At 32.1% G+C, this 24,255-nt stretch overlaps 2 protein-coding genes across 2 annotated transcripts; both read left to right on the top strand.

The window, feature by feature from the left end:
• Positions 1-240: 240 nt before the first annotated feature.
• On the top strand, positions 241-11,691 carry LOC131943151 (uncharacterized). Its single transcript, XM_059303158.1, has 27 exons — positions 241-381; positions 1,053-1,265; positions 1,411-1,525; positions 1,609-1,844; positions 2,159-2,251; positions 2,336-2,549; positions 2,698-2,867; positions 3,010-3,086; positions 3,782-3,845; positions 4,092-4,298; positions 4,430-4,529; positions 4,714-4,822; positions 4,999-5,165; positions 5,370-5,461; positions 5,587-5,742; positions 5,925-6,093; positions 6,246-6,436; positions 7,200-7,415; positions 8,052-8,166; positions 8,280-8,512; positions 8,965-9,360; positions 9,512-9,588; positions 9,791-9,854; positions 10,369-10,584; positions 10,969-11,068; positions 11,315-11,417; positions 11,508-11,691. Exons 1-27 carry the CDS (start codon positions 241-243, stop codon positions 11,689-11,691), a joined length of 4,218 nt encoding a protein of 1,405 aa, XP_059159141.1.
• Positions 11,692-12,280: 589 nt separating this feature from the next.
• On the top strand, positions 12,281-22,499 carry LOC131943150 (von Willebrand factor D and EGF domain-containing protein-like). Its single transcript, XM_059303157.1, has 9 exons — positions 12,281-12,302; positions 12,405-12,474; positions 12,567-12,664; positions 12,804-12,997; positions 13,300-13,515; positions 13,716-13,830; positions 19,911-19,970; positions 20,768-20,795; positions 22,427-22,499. The coding sequence occupies exons 1-9, from the start codon at positions 12,281-12,283 to the stop codon at positions 22,497-22,499; spliced, it is 876 nt and encodes a 291-aa protein (XP_059159140.1).
• The last annotated feature ends 1,756 nt before the right edge of the window (positions 22,500-24,255 follow it).

The raw sequence follows: 24,255 nt of genomic DNA, 5'->3' as shown, positions 1-24,255 counted from the left end.
ATATGCACTACATGCAGATACTTTACCTAAAACTGTCAGTATTTTAGCAAAGGTTTCACCATTATTTGGTAAATGTTGGTGCATATCATGTTGAATATGCATTTTAAGTAGGTTCCACTGAAAAGTTTTTAAACTGTTTATTTATTGGTCTTTTAAAAACATAACTCAAAAATAAAAACAATCTATTTAGGCACATGTAAGTGTGAAACTAACTTTGGATTGGCTGATTGCTCAGTAAATATGTTAATCCCACCAACCATCTACTCAGTACAAAATGATGGTCTATGTGACCTTTCAAAGTCTGCATGTAGTTCTATCACAGTGACAGGAGCAACCTTTGTTTATTCACAAAACCTTGTCTGTAGATTACTAGCAGTGAAGGTATGTCACCATTATTAAAAATTGTGTAATCTTGAAAATTTACTTGATGCTAACTTACTTTTGCTTAAAGAATGTTAAAGTGTGGTAGATTTTTCTGCACAATCTGATGAAAATTTAGCAGAAGCTCATAGATTGCAAAAAATTGATGTAATTCTAACTTGAAAATGAGACATTTTAATAATTAAAAATTGATAACCTCCCTCCACAGATTGAGTGCTAATCATAAACATTTGTTTATAGATGACAGCTTTTTGTGGATTCTGATTTTGCAATTTAATTTTTTAAATTTATTCTTCATTTGTTACATAATAAGACTATTTAATGATTTTCATGTAAAAAAATCTTAGTTGCAAAATTGATTGATCTTTGGTTGTGATCATTAATCCAAGGTGGTTTAAGTGCTAGTTAATTTAATTTTTTTTATTCCAGCTGTTTCAGTTACACCCCCCCCCCCCCCCCAACCACCCAAAACCCAATTTGTTAGTAGTCACCTGATTTAATTTTGGGAAAGTTAGCGACACTGTCCTAGTTCATCATTAGCTTAGGAAAAGTAAGATTACTACTGTTTTTCTTATGGGCTGACAAAGGAACTTTGTTGATTAAACATGCATTCAAAATTATGAAACATTTCTGCATTCAAAATAAAAAACTCAAAACAAATTTATTGTCAGGTATTAAATGGAAAAGTTGAGAGGTCAGACAATGTTACGTTTGTTCAAGCTTCATATTTCTCCTTCAATGAAATTACTTGTCCATTAGCAAATGTTGGTAGCTATGAAGTCCAGATCAGTAACAATAACAGCAGCTTCAGGCAGCCATTTATCTTCACAGTATTTAATCCAGATTGTCTCAACTGTAATGCAACAGGCATTTGTACATTAGCTGTAAGTTTTTTGTTTTTAAATATTTAAAAAAAAATCACACTATATTTTCCTTTGTTAAATTTACTTTTATATTATTAAATAAATTTTTGAGTTACTAGAGTACAATTAACATTTTCAATATAATTGTATTTTGTATTTCCCATAGCCTGAGAAGTGCTTCATCAACAATCAGTGCTTTTTCTATGGACAAGAGAATCCACAGAACCAGTCACTCGTATGTGATAACTATGACGCACCTGACAAGTGGAGCATAAAAAGAGGTAAATTAATATGAAAATAGATAAGACACTAAATTCATTTTTAAAATGCATCAGTTTAGAAAAATGTTGATATTTCTTTACAGATTATCCTTACATTCGAGGCAAACCAGTGCTTTCAACATCTTACAATGAAACCTTAGATGAGTTCATATTCCTGTGTGAATTTACTGAACATGAGCACCCTAAAGTAACTTACTTCATTGAATGGCTACATTTGAGTCAGCGAGTAACAAAATATAATGTTACTGACATGGGAGTTAACTCAACAGTTCTCAAACTAAATGTTTCTGAAATCCCCAACTTTTTTCACATGTCTAATGTAAGTAGAATATTATTTACACCAACAGATTACTATCATAGCACTTATTTTTGTTTTCAAGTGTTGTCAGTTTCAAACAGAAAGTTTGGTTTTTAATCAGAATTAATGTTGTTGAATTGCTTTAAAACTAAACATATTTATTTTCATTGGTAATTAATTTAAGGATAAAGTTAAAATTATAAAGGTTTAATTTTATTTTTAAATATACCATAATAGCATAATATTGTTATTGTTAAAATAGAATCATTTTTCTTACTTCTGACAGCACCATCAATCATGTTATGATTAAATATTATATCTGTATCTTCAAATAGGTGTCATGTGTTCTAACAGCCTGTTATACAGATAATTGTACTTCATCTGAAAGCCCACCAAAAACAAGCAATGCTTTCCATGTTAACATTGCAGTAAGGAATTAATCTATTCAATTAATTTAATAGCTTATTTTTGCTTAAAGAATCTTTGGCTTAAATTTGTGATTTATTTTTCAGATTGTAGAGCAGAATGTGGTGGTGACAGAAGGCATGGGACCTGCTTATATCAAAGTGGCAGCTAATGTACCTACACATCTGCTATGTGAAGGCAGTAGTGTTGAGCTGTGTTCTGTGTATGTCAGCCTTCAATATGTCAAGGCAACAAATGAATACACATGCCCTCAGAGTGATACAGTTATTCAACAGCTCATCTTTCCTCACATAGACAATGGTTTGTGAAAAAAATTAGATTTATTAATAGACAGTTTAAAAATGTTAGATGTTTTGTTTTAAAATGTAAATGATTCATTGTAATTAAAACATGTACTTTCACTTTTATATCAAACCATATTATTAATTTTAAACATTTTTACATGAAGAATTGGAAAGTTGCAGTACCAGATTTAATAAATGGCCAACTGTGAGGGCACCTGTGTCAGCCACCATTGACTCTCTTGTAGAAGGGCACATATCTAGGTCTGTTGAGGTCTTCATCAAATTTGAATACAACAGCACTGTTGAAGTTATCAGATCAATAGGCCAACAGCAGGTAAGAATTCTCTAAAATTGCAATTAGTATATCATGATTACATTAGTGAAGTTTTTTATATTGTTAACAATCAAATTTTATAAATATTTTGTAAAAAGATATCTATGTTCAGAAGTGTAACTATTAAAAGAATATTTTCTAGGTAAACATCATTGATCGTGATATTTCAACTATGTGTGGGTCTGTGAATGACCCTCATATGTCTTCATTTGATGGACAGTAAGTTTAATTTTCATAGAAGTTTTATAGATAACATAAAGACTTAACATTCCTAATCTATTCCATTGGGAATTTTCTTTAAAGGTCTACAGGAAATTTTTATTTTTGGAGTAAGGTAATTTAGTAAGACTAATAGAAATTTTGATCGCTGCAATAAATTATGTTACAGTGAAATTAAGAAGTTGTTTTGAGGATTTAAAAAAACTTGATGTAATTAATATGCTAAACACTGTGGGAAAAGCAGTTATTTAAGAAGAATCAATACAGTTATCACTTTGAGCAACCAAAAAAAAAATAGCTCTAATTAGAGTTTATTCATTTAGAGCTAAGAACAATTTTTCATTTTATAATAATACTAATGAGAATGTGGAGCAACATATGTTAGTGACATTAATACAAATCGTAACTGCCAAAAAAAAAACTACAAAAAGAAACAAAAAGGGTAAGAATTATAGCTCACTGAAATGTGTTTTCTTAGACAACAACAGATCATATAAATAACTAAAGTAGTGAAATTTATTTGTATTTTAACTCTTACTGATAACTGTTGTAACAATTTTTAATTTTAAACTAAATAAATAAGATTTAATTTATTTGATGAAAAAATATTGTTATCTAAATTTGATAATTCACACATAAAGTAAAAAAAAAAGATGATGAATTTCTCTTTAGCTTTATTGCTTTCCTATTTTCAGAACATATAATATATATTTGGAAGGAGAATTCATACTTTACAAACATACAACTCTACCATGTGAGGTATGTAAATCATTTTGTAAAAATTTTATAAGTGTTAGATCTAATAAGATTTTAGTCTGGACAAACAAATGTTTGGATTTTGTATTAGTTATAGGGACTCAAATAAACACATGTTCATGAACATTAGTAAATGAGAAGTATTAGTGGTTTACAAACTCTTTTTATTTTTAAAAAAAGTTCATTGTCAGATGACCATATTTCTGTGAGTTAAGTAAGATATTGTAATAGATTTTTATTATTTCCTAGGTCCACGGATACTACAGAAAATGCAACACTAAGGCTGCCTGTAACTGTGCTGTGTCTGTCAAGTATGGAGATGATGTCATTCTCATTGATAGATGTGGATCTACAGCAAGTGACAAACCTATACCTGTAGAGGTTAAAATATTCAAAAACGGAATGTTGACACCTGGTTTACGTATCATTCAACAACTGGAGGGTAGGAAGTTCAAGGTGTGACATCTACATTTTGAAAGTTTTAGTTTAAAACTCAGCTAAAACAATTTATTTAAATTAATAATTAAATTAAGTTGAAATTGTTAAAGAAATAGTGTATATTTACTAAATTGTTTTTAATCTTTTAGATTACATTACCTACTGGCACTGAAATCAAAGTCACTGTCACAAACCATTTCCTTAATGTGTGGGTGCAAGCATCAGCTCTTGACTTCAACAATACAGAAGGTAGTAACATTAACATGTCTATTGTGTGTGTATGCATGTGCATGCGCATGTGTATATATTGATATATATAATAAAAAAGATGGGCTATACATTGTATTGTGGAGCAAAGCTGTAATTACCATGTCTATTTCCTTGTTAATATTTTGATTCTAGCATGCATTTCATTTTATTTATTTCCTTAAAGGCTTATGTGGCAACTACAATAAAGACCCATCAGATGATTGGAAAATGCCATCTGGGACAATTTTCACTGGTATATCTACAGAACCAAATGAGTTTACATTGTCTTGGCGGTAATGAGCAACATTAATTAAAATAAATTATTATGAGCTATTAGTGGGTTTTGGTTTTCATGAGGTGTTAAATAAAAACATAAAAAAGCTGGAATGATTACTCAATTTATATTTAATTTTAAATAAAATATAAGTTAAAGTGAAGATTCTTATTCAAATTTTAAATCTTTCAACAGAGTCAATTCTACACTGACCCACTATCGTGGAATTTGTGCCACAGATAGTACAACATCAGAAAGCCTATTCTGTAGATGCACGGCTAATGATTCTTCAGAGTGTCAAACTGGGCTGAATGTTGTCAAATGTCCTTTGTCTAACACAGCATTGAAATTAAATGGTGGAGGTACATACCTTTTGTTTACTTATACTGTTAGCCATGAGGATCACACATGTAAGCTTAACTTATTTTCATGGCAAAATTTAAAATATGGTGCATAAATAGTTGACACAACAGCTTAATTGTGTAGGAGGGAATCACTTTGAACACTAAAATTAAGAACCAAGAAGAAGAAGGATATACTATTTATGTTTTTTTTTTTAAATCTAGGCATAGATGTGACAGAATTTTATGTGAACAACAGCTTAACTCCACAATGCAATGGCGAACAGTTTGAATATGATGCCAACTACACTTCACATGTATGCTAAAAGTCAAATTTTAGAAATGTCTTTTGTAGATATATTACACCAGACATTGATAAGAAATGCAATCTACAATAATTCTGTTACATGAACATATTTTTATTAAGTAATTAATTCTCCAGGCTCTGAATTGGTCTGTATTTTCCAACTGGACTGAGGTGAAGGCAAGAAATTTCTGTATCAACTACATTAGACAGAGTACAATTGGAGTAATGTGTGGGGACATATTTACACTGAGTTACAACACAACTGTTTCTTCATGCGTATCAGACATACAGGTACAAATTTAGTTTAAAAATAAATTATCAAATATGAACATGAAGTGTATAAACTTAACAAAAACAGTTTAAAAAAAAAGTATAGTAAGTATCACTTTATTATAATTATAAATTTTAAAAGATTTTGATCAATAATTTCTTTTATTTTTACTATATAAATGTTTTAACTGTTTTTATTCTAGATAATGGACAGTACTGATTATGCTGTAGAGGCCCTGAGTAACTTGTTGGAGCAATGTCTAAGTGGAATGACAAGAACAGTTGAATACTGGGTTTCAAATAAACCAAACACGACCTTCTTGGATTTAATGTGCATCAATAACTGCAATGATCGAGGCAACTGTTCTAAAGGTAAAGATACATAAGTTGATACAGGTTGATTTTAGTTGAAATAAATAAATAGGTGCAGTGTTATTTATAACAATGATTACAAATTTTGAAAAATAATGCTTATAATAAACATTTTTACCTTTCAATAACTATACACTTATTTCTCCTATTAGGTGTATGTCAATGCAGTGATGGCTTTGGAGGTGTAGATTGCTCAATTAACTTGAAGATCCCACCTACAATCTTGAGTGTTCTCCCTAAACTGTCATGTGAAGTCAAGTCTGAAAACTGCCAGGTTTTAACTGTCATAGGTGGACCTTTTGTTGACTCTGGGGATCTGACCTGTGTGTTTGAGCAGATCAATGTAAGAAATGAGGAAATATTTTTTTAAAAATCTGTTAATAAAAATAAACTGGGATTGATCTCCCGTAAACTTTCTAGAATATTCTTATATAACACTACGAGGGATGGCAACTCAGAATATAGACATGAGTTTTAATTACTTATACTTTTTAAAATAGAATAGAATCTCGTAGAAAAAAAGAACCGCGCACCAAGTAAATGTGTATAATAGTGTGGAATATTATTAGTACTTTATAAATTCACATGCGCTTTTTGAGAAATTGGAAATAGCATAAATTACTACTTCCATTCAATGGAAATTGCTCAAAATTTGATAGAAGGCAGAAAAGTAGATCTTTTATGTATATATGAAATTTCATTCATCTATCTGAGACAGTACTCAAGTTATAGGCTTCTGAAAAGTTGAAAGTAGAATAAGTTACATTTCCGGTTACAGGAAATCGCTGAAAAGTTGAAACAGAACTACAAATTTAATATATGAAATTTCATCAACCTAGGTGTAATGGTGTTCAAGTTATCATGTTTACAGACACACATACACACATACATACACACACACAGACATATAGACAAAATTGCAAAACTCTGTTTTTCTGACTCAGGGATGTGTAAACCGTCGAGATTTGTAAAAATCTCAATTTTTTTTTTTGCACGATTACAATACTTTCTATATACTTCGTATAAGAGAAAGTAATAAAGATATTTTTTTAGAAATTTGAAACTCTTCCACTTAATTAAATTAATTGATTGCTTAAATTTTTCAGTATTTTGGAGAGAAGAATTACACTGTCAGAGCCAACAGCACTTATATTGTCAGTGCTGTGTTCAAGTCTTATGAGCGCATCACATGTCAACTTCCTTTCACTGCAAGCTTCCAGCTGTCTGTACAAAATGTACTGAACATAACCAGCAATGTTGTTATTTACCAAGCCTACAATTTAGACTGCTTTACATGTACTGGGGCTAATTGCTATAAACAGGTAATATGTATACAAGTAAAAAAACACAAAATAAATTGATTTTCCTAGAGGTTAAATGTTTTCATTTTCAAGTTGTGTTTAATTGAAGACAAAACAATCACTTTAGAATGGTTATCAAATAATTTGAAAAAATTAAATGAAGTTAGAATCAAATTTATTTTAAATTAAGTGACTAGATTCTAAAGCACTGACACTTATTCCCCAGCAATTTTAATATGCAAATACGAGTATGCAACTTATCACATACTTTAATTAAAAGTCTAGTTTTTTAAATGATTTTGTAAAACTTGTCAAGTTAACATTCATCATAATTTCATTGTTACAAATTTGAGATAAAGTGGTGTGTGTATGTGCATGTGCGTGCATGCCCATGTGTATTTTTTTAGCATCTATGGGATGAAGTGCATGGTATTAAATATTGGGAATAGTGATTGTGAACCATTAACACAATATTTTTTGTAGTGAGATATGGCGTAGTAGGGAAATAAACAATTAGATCACTGTAACCCCATATAATTTTGATTATAAAAATTATGAATTTCACAGATTTTCAAATATTTTTTTTTCTATTTCTAAAACAAATGAACTTATTTTTAAATTTAAATAATCTCTCTGATCTTATAAAATGTTCCACAGCCAATATACTGCTTCATTGAAAATGAATGTTATCTTTTTACAACAATCAAAAGTGATAATTCTGACCTTTTTTGTGATCCATCTACTAATAAATCTGACTGGACAAAACTAAATGGTAAGAAATTTTTCTAAAAATAAATTAAAATAGTTTTTTACATAGTCCATTCATGATTTTTATTTATTTTCACAATAATTTGAATATATTTAAAAGACTTTTCTTTTTTCAAGATTTCATCAAAATTGAGATTAAACCAAACCTGACAACTAGTTTTAAAATTAACTTAAACCAGTTTAACTTTGTTTGTGATTGGACTGGTTTTGTTAATTTTGATACATACTACACAATATATGCTCAGTGGTATCACGATGATGATCTTGTAAATGAAATGCAAATAATTGGTAACAAAACAGCTTATGAAATGTCTTACCTAAATTTTATAGGATTGAAACATCAATCAAAGGTTAGTAACTTTTAAAAAATATCAACAAATAGCTTTTTTTCTATATTTAATATTTAAAAGTAATCATTAGCTTTAAACATCCTTAAGTGGGCTTATAAATTAAGAGATTTGTTTATTATTATTTGTTTTTCATTTCAATCAGATATACTGTGCATTAGTTAGTTGTGTTTCAACAAGATGCAGCCAATCCAAGGGTCCAGTTGTGAAAAGTGATGATTTTTATTTTAACTTAAAGGTTTAAAAATTTCATAAGTTATATTTATGTTTTGTATTTTTGGGGTAATAAATAATTTAATCTTTATGCTAAAAAATACTGTTTTTACAAGGCTACAATAACATATTTTAAATTCAAAATGTAAATGATAATTAATTAAAATAAGAAATATTGAGTCAGTCAACTGTTAAAAAGAACTTTCACTACCATAACAAAAATTTTAAAAATTAATTTACAGGTCGTTGGAAATTTATCATTGGTAGTAAAAGAAGGATATGAAGACAAAGTTTTCAGGATATCTTCCAACTTCCCTCCCCTTGTTTTCTGTGACAAGAACAACAACAGCTCATGTGAGATTTCCATAACCATGCAAGTCCCACCCAGTTCCAGCTCACCAGATATTCGTTGTCCTGTTACCAAACAACCTTTGCCTCAGCTGGTCTTTAGATGGCAGACAGAGCAACCATCCATTCCTGCATGTGCTGTAGTTATCAACAATAACAACTGGCAGCTTACTCAGACAGTGGTAGTCAGAGCTGTGTTGGATGGAAAGATAGATGGAGATGTTCTAAGGGATGTCACTGTCCTTGCTCAACTTACTCAAAATATCAGCATTGTTGTTGGCTCTCTTCAGGTAATTTTATGGAGAACAATATTAATTTATGCCGTGTAACTTTTTGAAATCTCTTTTGAATTAATAAATGTTTTTGTTGCTTTCTCAATTTATTAATATATAACATTATAAATATATAACATAATAAATATTATTTGTTTATATTTATTAGGTCAAGATTATTGACACTGACAATGCAGCCATTTGTCAGTCTCTAAATTATCCACAGATGACAACTTTTGATGGAATGTAAACACATTGATATTATATTGATAGTCTTGACTTAGTTTTCAAACTTTGTAGTTAACATTAATTTAGTCATTATTTTGATGCCCAGTATATTATTTACCATAAATGAGACTGCCTTTCTGCTACTGCTATTGAGTTAACATAAATCCAAGTTTTGGTTATAAGAAACCATGACAAACTTATAAAATCATTTGCATTTCAGGTACTACAATAATTTCAATCCTGGAGAATACGTTCTTTACCGGCATGCATCTGGAAAACAAGAGGTAAAGTTTTTTTCTTATATTTCATATTTGACAAATGTAGGATTATTGATGTATCAAAAGAAGTAAATAATGAATTTGGTAATCTGCTACTTACTAGATAATTGTCTGATTGAGGGAAAAATACGATTGGTTGAGAATGTTTCTTTTTATTCTTTTAACCTAAAGCCTAAACTCTTACTGGAACCACAGCTTTAGTTTAACTGGAACTTGGAAATAAATCTGAACAATAACTAAGTCATGTTTGCTTTTTTTGTATTTATACATACACTTTAAATTTAAGAAAAATTAGGCAGTAAATCGTGTGTCTCCATTATTAATGAAGTCATTATCTTTGTGAATAATTTTCAGTGTTTAACTTTCTATTGTAATTTTTTGACTTGATTTGATATTTTCCTTTAGTTTTCATAAGACTTTAGAGTTTTCTTGTCAGAAAGACACATGGATTAATTAAACTATTATACATAAAATTAATTCCACAATCATTGGATTACCTAAAATATGTTTGACACAACAGGTGCGAGCTTACTATAGAAAGTGCAGAGATGGCAAAGCTTCATGTAACTGTGCATTGATTGTCAGAGCTGGGAAAACTGTTGTCAGAATAGACAGATGTGGACCACTTATTGGTGATCCTGAAAGGCAGTATCCACTTAATGTTGATATGGTTGTTGATGGAGGACTTACTCAAGGTCTTACTGTAGCAAGTTTTGATGATGGGAGAAAATATGAAGTAGGCCTATGTTTATCAAAAGAACATTTCTTTATATTTAAAAAAAAATTAAAAAAGTAAAGACTCCTCTATAGACCTATTAATCAAGTAGGCAGATGAAATTCATATGTTTCTTGACTTTGGCATATGAAGGGATAGTGTGGTCAGCACTATGCCCAGCCGTCTTTACTTTCACTAATGTAAATTAGGTACCTATTAGAGTTGGGTGGACTAAGGAACATTCTACTGACTTGAACCTGAATTTGAACTCAAGACTTTTGGGTTAGCAGTCTTGCTCTCTACCACTACTGATATTTAAAAATGTGTCTGCTTGGTCATGATTCTTGATATGTAGTCTAAAAAAAATCATAGATCTTCAATTAACTCCTAAGAATAAAATTTCAGATACGACTACCCACGGGAATGAAGGTTATTGTAACTATTGACAGTAAACGTATGCATTTTGCAATACAAGCAACCTCAAATGACTTTAAACAGACATCAGGTATTTTGCTGTATTTTTGTATGTATGAAAGTTGCAATTTAAGCTATTAAATCTGTAACAAAAGTAAATAATTTTGTTTGGACACTATATTTTAATAAACCTTTATCATTTGTAATGGTTTTCAAGTATATTTTATTAAGTAATTTATTTTATTTTATTTTTGTATTATATAAAGTAACAGCACATAATTAATTTTTTTCAGTTTCAGTTTTGAGTTCTATAGATTATAAAATATTGTTTTTATAGGTTTATGTGGAAATTATGATGGCAACATAACAAATGATTTAACATCACGGTCTGGTGAAATTATTTCGCCGGCCAATATTGATACATTTTCTTTAAGCTGGAGGTAAAATACCCCATTAATCCTTAGTTTACTTAAGTTAGTTTACTTAAAATTATAGCTATCAGGGTTTAAAAAGGATTTGTTCCGTTTTAGAGTAAACAAAGAAGAGTCCATATATGGAGGCTATTGTGGTAATGCTGAAGGTGTGGTTGCTACTCAACCAGTTTTTTGTGCTTGTGATACAAAACAAACATGCAATGGAGAAATCTACCAGTCTGGATGTCAGGATGAATTAAGATACATTTCTGGAGGTAGCTTTTTGAAATCAACTTTTTGAAATCATAACAGTAAATTAACTAAAAAAAAACAAAATTATTACCCAAAAAATAACACTCTGTTAATTTAAGTGTTTATTTTCCTACATAGGTGTTGACATCACAAATAGATTGTACATATCTGCACTGAAACCTAACTGCACTTTAAATTTTGATTATGATATGATACAAAAACCTGAGGTTAGTTATATTTGAAATGTAATTAGTTGTTTAAGTTACTGAATTTTAAGCTGAAATGTTATACTGTATTTAAACTTCACTTTCCTTCTTTTAGGAGAGCTCAATCGACCACATGCACCTTTAATTAATTGTATAAGATCTAAATATGAGTATTTGAAATTTTATAGATACCAACATGGCCAACTCCAAGTGGCTGGACATTGGACAATGCTCACAACTACTGTCACAATTATTTATACAACAGTGTATCAGGTCAGGCTTGTCTTGGACATGTAACTGAACTCTGTGATGAAGTCTTTATTAAAGGATGTGTAGATGATATTTTGGTAATTAGGACTACTAATTTATAAGAATTGTAATTTTGTTTAAAATAGTTTAATTTGTTTAATTAAAAAAAAGTTTTTTGTTGAAATGGTGTATGATAGTAGTCCAAGTTTGTACTGTATATGTAAATTTTAGAGAGCTTAACATTAAAGAAAATTAAATTTATTTTAAAGTGAATATATTTTTCTTTATGCTTAGATTTTTGACTCAGATGAATTTTCCCTGTCTACTCTCAACAATCTTAATTTGCACTGTTTACTGCATCTTCAAACAAATCTGAGGTAATTACCTTGTAAATATATTGCTTTATTAGATTAAAATTTAGAGGGGTGAAGATAAGTTTAAACTCTGATTTATTCTGTTTTTTTTATAGCTATTGGATAATTGAGGAGAATGAAGTATATTTGGATGAAAATATTTTTTGGTCACTTTGTCCAGCTAACTGCAATATGAATGGCACATGCTCAAAAGGTATGAAAATACAACAATGTTAAAAGTTTAGATATTGATCTGTTTAAACATTTCTAATCTAAAAATAATAATTAAGGCTTGTTCTAATGGCTTTTGAATGAGTAAATTCATCTGTTAATATTAACAATTTTTTAAACAGGAAAATGCATTTGTAAAGATGGTTTTGGAGGTGCAGCATGTGACATAGATCTGAGGGTGCCTCCCCAAGTCATAGATTCACCAAGTAACAGAATCTGTGATTTAAAATCAAAGAGATGTCCTAATAAAATTGACATCAATGGGTTCAATTTCCTCAACAGTGTCAACTTGACTTGTCATATTAAAACTTTGATGGTAATGTTGGTCAATAAAAATTGTTCCTTATTATTTTGAGTTCATTTGTAATGAGCTGGAACTAAAATTTCTGATCTGTTTGTTTGACCTCGGCAAAAGAAAAGAAAATGTGTGGTTATCACTGTTCATACTGCCTTATGGCATTGTGTACTCTGAGACATTCTATAGACATTAGTAGTTGCAATTCCAAAACTTTTTTCCTTCACACAACTATATAGATATGAAAAAATCTAAAAACAGTACTTAAATATATAATATACATCAGTATTACTTTTATTCTTTTCACAATGGAAATATTTCAGATTATGAATAAAACTTTGGAAATGTCTATTGATGAGACTACAACATCAGCCAACTTCATCAATTTCAACACTGTCAAATGTCAAGTCAATTTGTCAAGTATTTTTGCCTTAGCCATCAGTAACACAGAAGGCATTCTTAGTACCTTCATGAACTATTTATTCTATAACTCCTCCTGCTTAATTTGTACAACTAACCCAGACAGTTGTACCATAAAGGTAAAATGTGTATATGCTACATATATATCATCATATAATCATTACATTATACCTAATTATTCCTTGATACATCTTTACTTATCGCTCTCATTTTTGACAAAGCCTCAACTAAACATCTTACTAATGAAACATTTTTACCTTAAAATACAATAAGTTTACATCTGTAATTAATTTACAAAATTTTAAAATTCATTTTGCAGATGGACTCTTGCTTTATTACAAATAGATGTTATTCATTTAATGAAACCTCCCTTGATGATAAGTCACTCGTTTGTGTACCAGCTATAAACCAAACATCATTTATCAATATGTCAAGTGAGTATTTATATATTTAAAAACATACATATATATTTTATACTTTATGTATTATGATTGGCTCATGCTACCCAAATAATTTTACTGAAGCAGTCAAAACAACTATAACATTTTTCCTAATACTGAATGTTGTTTTGCGCTTTTACAAATTTTAGTGTTATTACTCCCCATAGCGTGCTTGTTTGATAAACTTTCCGAGAAAACATCAATATCTTTCAATCCGTGACAGTGTATTTTTTTCACCATTGAAACTTAAATTTTTGTGTGAGTTGTTTTCTGGATGCATGAACAGACCTGTGGTAAGTAAATATTTATGACCATAAATAAAATGGATAAATAATTCTTCAGTATGGAAGTATGGTTATTTAAATATTAAAAGCAATCTCTTGCTTATCGCTAGAGATATTAATGTTTTATTTTATACAATATCAACTATAGAAAATAAAAGCAGTTTCTTAACAGTTTTATATTATATTTTTAACATAAGTCTTAAAACTATTTCAGCTCTCAATTCCACAGATCTTTGTTACCAATGTATTAACTATAGTTAGTCTTTTTGACGGGATTACAAGCATATGACGTGGTTAAGTATTGATGATTCTTTGTAATCAATGTAATTTTTTAAAACCTTAAAAAATAATCTTGCTTTTCTGTTTATGTTGTATTTAATGCAAACAATTTAGGCCTATTTCACATTAGTCCCTACATTACTGCAGCTAAGTAAAACTTAATACAGCAAGTATCTGTTTAAAATTGTTGTGAATAAGTGTTGTAAGACTACCAAATAATTTTTCAGTAGAACTGTTCTTAAGCTGAAGATCTACATAAAAAACAACCAAAAGGTTAAAAAATCTTTCTAAAGTGTTGACTTAAACATATTATGCTTATTAATTTTAAAATTGAAATTAATTTTGCATATCATTAATTAATATGTTTATACACTTTTTTTTCAATTATTACGAGTAATCACTTTGAAAAACATTGCCTGTTCACTAAAAAGGTAATTTCTAAGTGTGAATAGAAATTTTTTTAAAATATACTTACAATACAAGGAAATTTTTTTTTTAAATATTAAGAGTTTAAAGTATTTTATGCAATTGATCTTACTTATTAAGAGTCCTTTAAACGATCTAGGTTGATCAAGTCTTTATTATTTTTGTGTTACTGTAGACACAGTGATCCAAAATGATCATGGCAATAGCCCAATTACCATTAGAAAGTGAAACTTGTGTTATTTAAAAAAAATAAAGGAATAAAAACTAACTACTTATAGGCATCCAGAAATGCTTTCTGTTTTATATCATATATATATATATATATATATATATATATATATATATATATATATATATATATATATATATATATATATATATGCACAAACATGCAGGTAGATAGAGTAAGATTTCACTATATATGATTTCTATGAAGAGGATTACATGCTACTTTTTAATAAATTTTAAGCAGTGGTTCATGATATTTCATTAAATAAGAAGCAATAATTAATGATGCAAAATGTGAGTTCAATCCAAACAGTTTGCAACTACCTGAGTGGCCTCATAGGTCAAATATATTGAGTTGAAAGAAAGAGATATGGTATGTATATTTTGACTGTTCTAACAACGTCAACTTGCATGGTAAGTTTGTGATTTGTTGATTTAAAAAATCATATTTTGCCTAGTAGTTCCAGTATAAATGTATTATTTGAATGATTTTTACAACAAATAGATAATTACAATTACATTAACTTTACAGTGGGAGTCCTTTCTTAATTTCAAATAATAAACTGATGGGCAAAACTCAATTAGCATCAAATCAGAAAGAGTTAAGGAAAAATCCGGAAATTGTAGGTATCATTAAAAAAAAAATTATTTAATTATTTTTTGAAAATGGTCCTCAGTTTGTCGTTGTTGGTTGAATAAAGTAGGTGTGAGCTCCCTTATATCATATATCCTCATTATTTAACTGTAACACATACCATAGTGTTACCAGCCAACTGGGTTTCTGGCCCAGTTTTTTCAAGGTCATGTGACCTCATAGAGATCTGGGTGTGGTCGTTTTTGACTAGAACAACGATGGCAATACAAGCTAAGGCTTAGTGTGATCAAGGCTCAACGTGTGGATCTTTAGTCAAAGAAAGAGTGAGCAAGTGTAGGCCTAATGAAGGGCTGGTTATATGTCTTATAAGTCATCTACATCATAGCCTTTGTATGTCTGTACCTCAGCCCGTGTAATACTAATGCGTGGCTACGCTTCACTGCCTGCGTTCAATTAAGTTCACGTATTGGGCTAAACACAACATATTTATGTTTGTTTAGTCTCTCAAGGTCAGACCCTTAAAAACTAAATCTCAGCGAATGACCATCACATCATAACCCCACTGAGACAGAGTTACATAACAGTTGGGGGGGGGGATGGCACTTCTAGTGCAATTGGGCTATAGCTATGGTAGGTATGTTTGTGACAAAACTGCTAATAATGTCCATCTAACTGGAACGCTAACCTAAAACTTAAATGTAAAGTTTCGTCCACCTAACTAAAACGTTAGACTACTCAAGTTGTCGTGTTCACAAACACATAGAGACAGACAGACACGATTGCAAAACTTAGTTTTTTCGTCAGCGTTTTTTAAAAAATCTCTCCTTTTTTTTTAACGATTACATATTTCCTCTATACTGCGCACGCGAGAGCGTAAGAATGTAAATAAAGGGAAACTAGTTTCAACTGATAAAAAAGTTTTTTAAAACCAAATTATTCCCCTTTCTAAAATAAAAAAAATGTTCAAATCTAGTTATGCTAGTTTTTATCGGCACACATTTGGTTTTGAACCTTCCGCTTAAACATGGCAGTACACATTTAAATAAAATAATTCAAGAAGGTATTGTAATGTCTTGCTGGCCGTGCCTTTTAAGAACCGAATAAGGAAAAAAACAACAACACCTTTTCCTGTAACAGTACAGACAGGAAAGGAAACTGCTTGACTGGGTGAGGGGAGACATTTTAGTTTTTTTAAAATATCAAGTTTTAACTTTAATATAAAGCAGTTAAATACCATCTCTCTTTCACCCACACCTCATACAAGAAATATAACGAAATGCCTTATTCATTTCTGCCACGTCCTGAATTTTTTTTCTGCTTTTAGCCGTGATAGTAAAAGCAAATCGACTGTTCATTGGTATGCAATGGTCTAATAAATAAAGGAACTCTACTTCATCTGACATTGGTATTCTAATGTAAGTTTGAAAGAGTAATTTACAATAAGCCACTACAATATTAATATTTCCCTTCTCAAATAGGTCCACATTTATCCATTTCCAGCTTGTTTTCCTTTTTTTTTCTTCTTCAGAAAAAAAAAATGTGCATACTTATGGTAGAAATGAATACCACACAATCATTATGGTTATTGGCAAAAGGTAAGCTTAATTTTATGAGCGACAAAGAAACAGAAACAGGTTTATGTATTTGACATTTTTTCACCTCATGGTTTAAAGACTTGGTTGCTTCGTGTGGCTACGCCCCTTTATGTTTGGTATATAAAGATAGAAATAATCTGTGAGGACGTGAAATAAATAAAAAAAGATATGGGGGGGGGGTATGGTAATACTTTTGGTTTGAAGAGTATTCTTATTCTCCTGCGGTCAACACCTACATTATTTACACTCAGATACAAATGGATAAACCGGGAGACCCTACTTAATTAATGCGAAGGAAAAGAAAACCTATAGCCTACATGCACCCTTAAAAAAAGAAATAAAAAATAACTAAGGATAAATAAATAAAAAATAAAAAACTGTTAAATTAATCTAAAAACTGTTTTTAATTTTAACACAGTGGACTTGAAAGACGCAATACGTGCATCAGATGAAAGCCGGTGTTTGTTCGCTCCTGCTCCATACAGATAGAAAAAAAATGTCTTCCAAATATTGCGTGCTGTCAAATACTTTTTTTTAAAGAACTAAATCTAACGAGCTGTTGAGAATTCTGTTACCGTTTTATTTCCACCGGTACCTGCTGGAGCATGACGCTATTCTGTCAGAATAAAAGACAAGGTTCCACCCAAACAGTATGACGACCAGGCCACTGCACGCATGAGTGATGTTTTACATTACTGACTTAAATATAGAACATAATGGGGCATCATGGGATGTTTTCAACTTATGCCCATCTCTATATTGTATGTAGGTCACTAGTCTACTTGTTGTTTAGGGGCATGGACAGAAGGGCTGCTGGGGTAGCTGTAGCCCCGCTTAGTGACGTCTTTTTAAAGACATACAATTTACGCTTGCTGGAATGCTATTTTTTTGCGTGTATATTTCTTTCACCGTGAGCTGGTTTGATATTAAGCCCGCACATAACTCTATAAAAGCTTGAGCTTGCGACCAGTGGCGTAGCGAGGTCGGGTGTCACCCGGTGCGGCACTTAATGGTGTCACTCCCCAGAGGCGTAGCGACCCTTCCCGGGGACAAACTTTCAACTTTCGATTTGCACTCCCCCCCCCCCTCAAACTTTCGATTTGCCCCCCCCCCCCCTTAAACTTTCGATTTGCACCTCATAAAACAGTATTTAACACTCGAATTAATCACTTAATTAAGTGGAATTATCATTTTTCTCTATATATTTTGCTATTTTTTTTTACCTTGGTGTCACCCCCTAAATGGTGTCACCCGGTGCGGTCCGCACCCTCGCTCCCCCCCCCCACCTTGCTACGCCTCTGCTTGTGACACTGTTGGGCTAAACTATGAACATATCTCTAGCAGCTTATGTTCATCATTCCTTTTTTTTTTGGCTTTAAATAATGATAGATGATATTTAAAGTGTTTCCGAACACCATTGAGGAATGGATAGAATGTTCATTGTGTCAAGGTGTGAAACGGGTGAAGCACACTTTGATTGGCATCAGGAAATATACATTCCTGGGGGTTGGGGTGCTAGGCTTCTGTCAGGGATCAATAATTTAAGACGATTAATCATTCTGTGTTGTCCAATATGCAACTCCTCTACGGTAGGAGAGGGTAGGTCAAGGATGGTTAGGAAAATGGTAGCATTAGTATCAATAAAACGGCCAGTATCCTAGATGTTCATTGAGGCTGGGCCATAATTGTAGATCAATTACGTCACATACCAGGGCCACTGATGTTCGACAAGAAGGAAGATTTTCACGCGAGTCTAATAATAGTAAATTTCCGAAAGCTGTCTTCACAGATTTCTTTATTTTGTGTTTCATACACATGTGATTGTGAACGTCACCTTTAAATGAACTTGCCATTCCCAGTTGACTCCAACAATTAGCCCCAGGGTACAGAATCTTATCACACATGCTAGGCTCTCTTTTAAAATCAAATCAAATCTTCGCTGGATGCAACACGGACCTACTAGGGCACAAGCTACTGGAGTGCAGGACCGTGAAAAAACAAAAGCAATGCTACAGCGCACACGTTAAACAAAACCTTTGTTGGGTTGGTGTTGATAGTAGGTTAATTAAAAGAATAAAGAATTTTTAATAGTGTATTGTTTGTTGTTTAAGCTGGAAAGTGGGTTAAAAGGATTGAAATTTTTTTAAAAGCAGGATATGAGCATGGTTGCACTCTTAATTAACATTCGTAGGGGTGGGGTGGAGTTGGGTAGAGGCGATGTAACGACCTACAAAATCACAATATTTTTATTTTTGTTGGATATTTAAGTTATGAATACCATACTAACTACCGAGAACACTATGAAACATTGCTTTGTTCCTTTTGAATTAAAATAATGTGTTCACAAAATCACGCGATTTGGCAAATGGGGGGAGGTGACACCAAGTTTAAATATATAGCCTATATTTTTTTTAAAAATTGGTGGGAGGGGGGGGGGGTTTGACACCCGACCTGGCGACGATACTGGTTTTACCTCACAAATTCAGGCGTTGTGGTGTGTGTTCACATATGTGTGTATGTGTGACTTGAGCTAGTGTCTATTACAGTCTAGACACCGTGTCAAACTAATGTATTCGACTTCCTGAAGTTAGTTGCCTCATTAATCGAACCGGTGACTCTTAAAGAGAAAAATAACCCATTGTATTCTGATGTTATTATCTTCAACAGCGAAGAAAGGGAAGGGAGTGGTAGAGCTTTATGGTGGTAAATTCTGGAGGGGGGAGGAAGGTAGGTTCTCAATTAACATGGAAAAGTGTAAAATATAACACGTTAGATTGAATTAAGAGACTTTTCTTGTGTGTGTGTGTGTGTGGTGGGGGGGGGGGGTTAGGGGGGGGGGAGAGGATAACATTATCTTTAAAAGCTTACAGCCTACAGCCCTTAACATTTATTTCACCACATTATTTTTAAAAGGTCCACTGTGTTGGATTTAAATAGTAAATTATATTTAACAATACATCATTTAAAAACGAAATAATTAAAATGACCGTAAGACCAATTTATTTTTTGGTGCGAATTCGACAACAGGTGGTGAAATCACAGACAGTAAAAAAAAAAATCAAAGCTATAATATTAATAACCGTGTAATGTGTGAACCGGCTACACAAAACAAACGCATTAACTGGCGGCTAAATAAAGCTTAGAGCACACCACCGCCACCCGGCAATACCGTCTGTACCTGCCCTAACGTTGACCTGACCGCATTCAAACCGTGGCGAACCATTTCAACAGAGAAGTCTTCAAGCGATAAAAATTCTATTCAGTCACATGGCCTGCACTACTTGTATCATACACGCACTAACAACGGCAATAGAAGAAGGAAAAACCACATAAATCCACCGTAAATTTTAATTCAAATACTGTAAAAGATATTGATTTTGTAGATCGAAGCGCGAATGTTTAAAGTAGAAAGATTAACCACTGTGATTTAAAAAAAAAATGGAATGGGCGTGGGGGTAAATAAATGACGTCTCTATTGTTGGATTGTAAGTTGATATGATATCCACATCCATTTTTATCACCAGAGTTTAATGGAAGTGATCAGGACCACAGGTAAATGACACGATCACAAGCAGGGCAGACAGACCTAGACTCTCCATACTTGGAATACACTTTTATGTGTGTATTTTGTGTGTGCGCGTGTACATGTCGATTTTTGAACATAATAATTTTAAAAAAATAATGTCATTATTGTCATTCTTTCTACGTAAAAAGTATTTGAGTTTATTTGTTACATAAGCGATAGAAACTTAAATAATTTAAAAAAATCATCATAAATAGCAAAACAAGTCTTTTCCTTTAAATTTTTTTTTATTGCTGCCAAATAAAAGCAACCCTCCTAATATACAATTTCCCTAATAGTTTTCTTCACGTCATATGGGACGAGCATGAATTAAATCATTATTCCACGTGTATCTCCATTTCCACCTTTACATACATGATTAGTGAAAGTAAACGAGGCACTGTTCTAAGTCATTAATTAATTAAGATAGAAAAACAAGAATAATAGCAATCAACACAATAACGCACAACGCCTTCTAACAATGAAGTCACATTTAATATCCAAAAGCCCACTAGTTTATCATTTTTACTTTCTCGTATATACGTAGTATAGAGAAAGTATTGTAATCGTGCAAAAAAAAAAAATCGAGATTTTTACAAATCTCGACGTTTTACAACTCACTGATACGGAAAAACATAATTTTGCAATCTTGTCCGTATGTCTGTGTGTGTGTGTGTCTGTGTGTGTGTCTGTCCGTGTGTAAACACGATAACTTGAGTACCGTTACAGCTAGGTTGATGAAATTTCATATATAAGTATTTTATCAAAATCGTAGATCCGTATCAACTTTTGAGCGATTTCCGATAACCGGAAGTGGTACTTTTCCTACTTTGAATTTTTTAAAAGCCTATAACTTGAGTACTATTTCAGATAGATAAATGAAATTTCACATGTAAGTAAAAGATCTAATTCTCTACCTTCTGTTAAATTTTGAGTAATTTCCGTTGACTGGAAGTAGTAATTTACGCTACTTCCGATTTCTCAAAAAACTAATGTAAATTTTTAAAGTACTAATAATATTGCGCACTATTACGCACATTTGGTTTTGGTGCTAGCTTGGTGCGCATTTTTTTTTTCTACTAGATTTTATTCTATTTTTAAAAGTTTAAGTAAACAAAAATCATGTCTATATTCCGAGTTGACATCCCACGTAGTGTTATATTAGAATATTCGAGAAAGTTTAGGGGAGATTACTACCGGTTTATTATACCAGAAATTTACGCCCAAAATATTCGTTTTGTTATTTAAAGAAAGGGTTGGCTACATGCTTCAAGCTTTAATTCAGCTTACACAAATAGCTGTTGCTTTCAATTTTAAATTTGCTATCCTCATTCCACTGTCACAAAAGACACTCTCAGGACGAACGCACTTATCATTCGCCTGGCCTAGAACGATGACTCTTTCGTTACTTTTTTTTTTAAGTGGTCATCACTAACTCTCTATAAAAGAAAGTAGTTTAGGGAAATAAACAACCACGTTCTAAAAAAAGAACCACACGCTATTTAGTCTTTACTGGCTAGGAGATTAGAGTTTATGTACCTAGTTTGAATACCTCTCCCCCGTGACCCTCTCGAAGCTTTCTGAGAATTGAATACCGAAAGACGTTTTCTGTATCTGCCAGCCCAGCCAAGCGTAGAGACAGGCTTTCAGTTCTGGGTTTTCTGGAGAGTTCTGTTAGCACAGAGAAGGACTAGAAATAACTGGGCTTTGTGTGGGCGAGGACTTGAAGGGGGGGGGGGGGAACAGTCAGTTGTGGAGCAGGCGGGAGCTGGGGAGGGCTTGTCCGTATGAAGGACATACCTTTACGCAATGGCCTAAAATGACGCCACCCATGCTGAGTTCTCTTGGGGACGGAGCGGTAGAGAGCTGGACTGCTAACCATTAAGTCTCGAGTTCGCCGGGCTCAAGTCAGTAGACCGTCCTAGTTCTGAAGGGTACCTAACCCACGTTAGGGAAGTAAAGTGGGCTGGGCATAGTGCTGACCACACTATCCCTTTATATACCGAGGTCGAAGAAACAAGTGAACTCTACTTGCTCCGTAGACATGCTGAGTTCTCTTACCTCTCCTAACCTCACACAAAAAGTTAATTCTCCTCCCTGACCTAAACTGAGATAACATTTTGCCCCACACCTAACAGCATATCCTCACAGTAGTCACCCTCTCCTTTCCCCTAGGTTTGTGGAAGATTCCTAATACACAAAAAATATTAATTTTCTTTTTTAAATCCCTGTTTGCTAAACTGTAATTACACAGAAGAGCGTTACAATGTCTACATGTAGACGACTATTTCTTAAACGTGTAATCATCTGAATAAAAATAACTAATACTTTAATCAAGATAAATAATTAAGACAAAAACCACCATTGCAAGACCTTGTTAGAGTAACGTGGCTTGGATAATTCTGCTTATTCAGGTCTGGACAGAGAGACAGAAGCTAACACAATGGGGGCGTACTCCCCGTGAAAGCACACAGAAACCCATCTAGTCTTTCTATCAGTTGAATCTGAGAATGTGGCAATTAGAATGTTCCGATAGTGACACCCACACCACTTCACACAAAAAAAATAGATCAGTTAGTACTAAGCTAGCTACGTTGATAAATACAGTTAAAAAAAATAAAACAAAATAGCTTTTGTTAAATGTTGATAGATCAACAATGCTTTATATATATATATATATATATATATATATATATATATATATATATATATATATATATATATATATATATATATAAAATGTATGTATATATAATATATAACCATCAACTGGTGCAGTGTGCCAATACAAACTTAACGCAGCAGCTCAAGCTCTAGCCCTAAACAAACCCCAAGCGTGACTCTAACCCTTAATCCCAAGGCAATAAGGACAAGCAACAAACAACCACAAATTTTGTACTGTACTGGCCTATTGGCGAACATAAAAACCAAGTACGTCTTAGCACGTAGAAAATTTTCATCTGCCTCTTGATCAGCGTCCATCCCGCTATGCAGCCAACCCAACCTAGGTTACGAAACCCCAGCCCAAAATCTGTTCACCTAGATTTCCAACGCTCCCAGCATTCAACTGTGATTACGGGTGAACGGTTGACCTTTGATACAATAGTAATCGTCACGTATTTACCTCGTTGTATTTGGTTCCAAACTGAGGGGTCCTAAGCGTAGTTAAATTCTTTGGTAAGTATAGAAAACTTTGTGAGCCCACTCAGAGAATGCAAATATCTATTAAAATATTTATAAAGGTATTTTAACTTTATTTTAGTTTTGAAAATCAAGAATAAATATTTAAAAGTACAAATATTTTCTTTTACATTGTAATTTTAAAAAAATCCGGGACCAGTTGATCTGTGTTCTATGACCTACTGACCCTGGAATCGTTTTATCTACTGTTTTCACGAGAGCCAAGAGAAAGTCGGAGACCCAGTAACTGGCAGTATGATAAACCCTCCC

Source organism: Physella acuta, unplaced genomic scaffold (assembly GCF_028476545.2).
Source record: "Physella acuta isolate Inbredline_101_S28 unplaced genomic scaffold, ASM2847654v3 ptg000443l, whole genome shotgun sequence".
Classification (NCBI taxonomy): domain Eukaryota; kingdom Metazoa; phylum Mollusca; class Gastropoda; family Physidae; genus Physella; species Physella acuta.
The sequence above is the reverse complement of the archived record's forward strand: the minus strand, read 5'-3'. Positions and strand labels throughout refer to the sequence as shown.

Bases quoted from the DNA above. Each gene is read 5' to 3' on its own strand.
- LOC131943151 (XM_059303158.1), top strand. From the start codon at position 241: ATGTTAATCCCACCAACCATCTACTCAGTACAAAATGATGGTCTATGT. The intron at 1,266-1,410 runs GTAAGTTTTTTG...TATTTCCCATAG, and splicing joins CAGGCATTTGTACATTAGCT to CCTGAGAAGTGCTTCATCAA. The intron at 9,855-10,368 runs GTAAAGTTTTTT...TTGACACAACAG, and splicing joins ATGCATCTGGAAAACAAGAG to GTGCGAGCTTACTATAGAAA.
- LOC131943150 (XM_059303157.1), top strand. From the start codon at position 12,281: ATGGTGTATGATAGTAGTCCAA. The intron at 12,665-12,803 runs GTATGAAAATAC...TTTTTTAAACAG, and splicing joins GAATGGCACATGCTCAAAAG to GAAAATGCATTTGTAAAGAT. The intron at 20,796-22,426 runs GTAAATGACACG...TGTATCTGCCAG, and splicing joins GGAAGTGATCAGGACCACAG to CCCAGCCAAGCGTAGAGACA.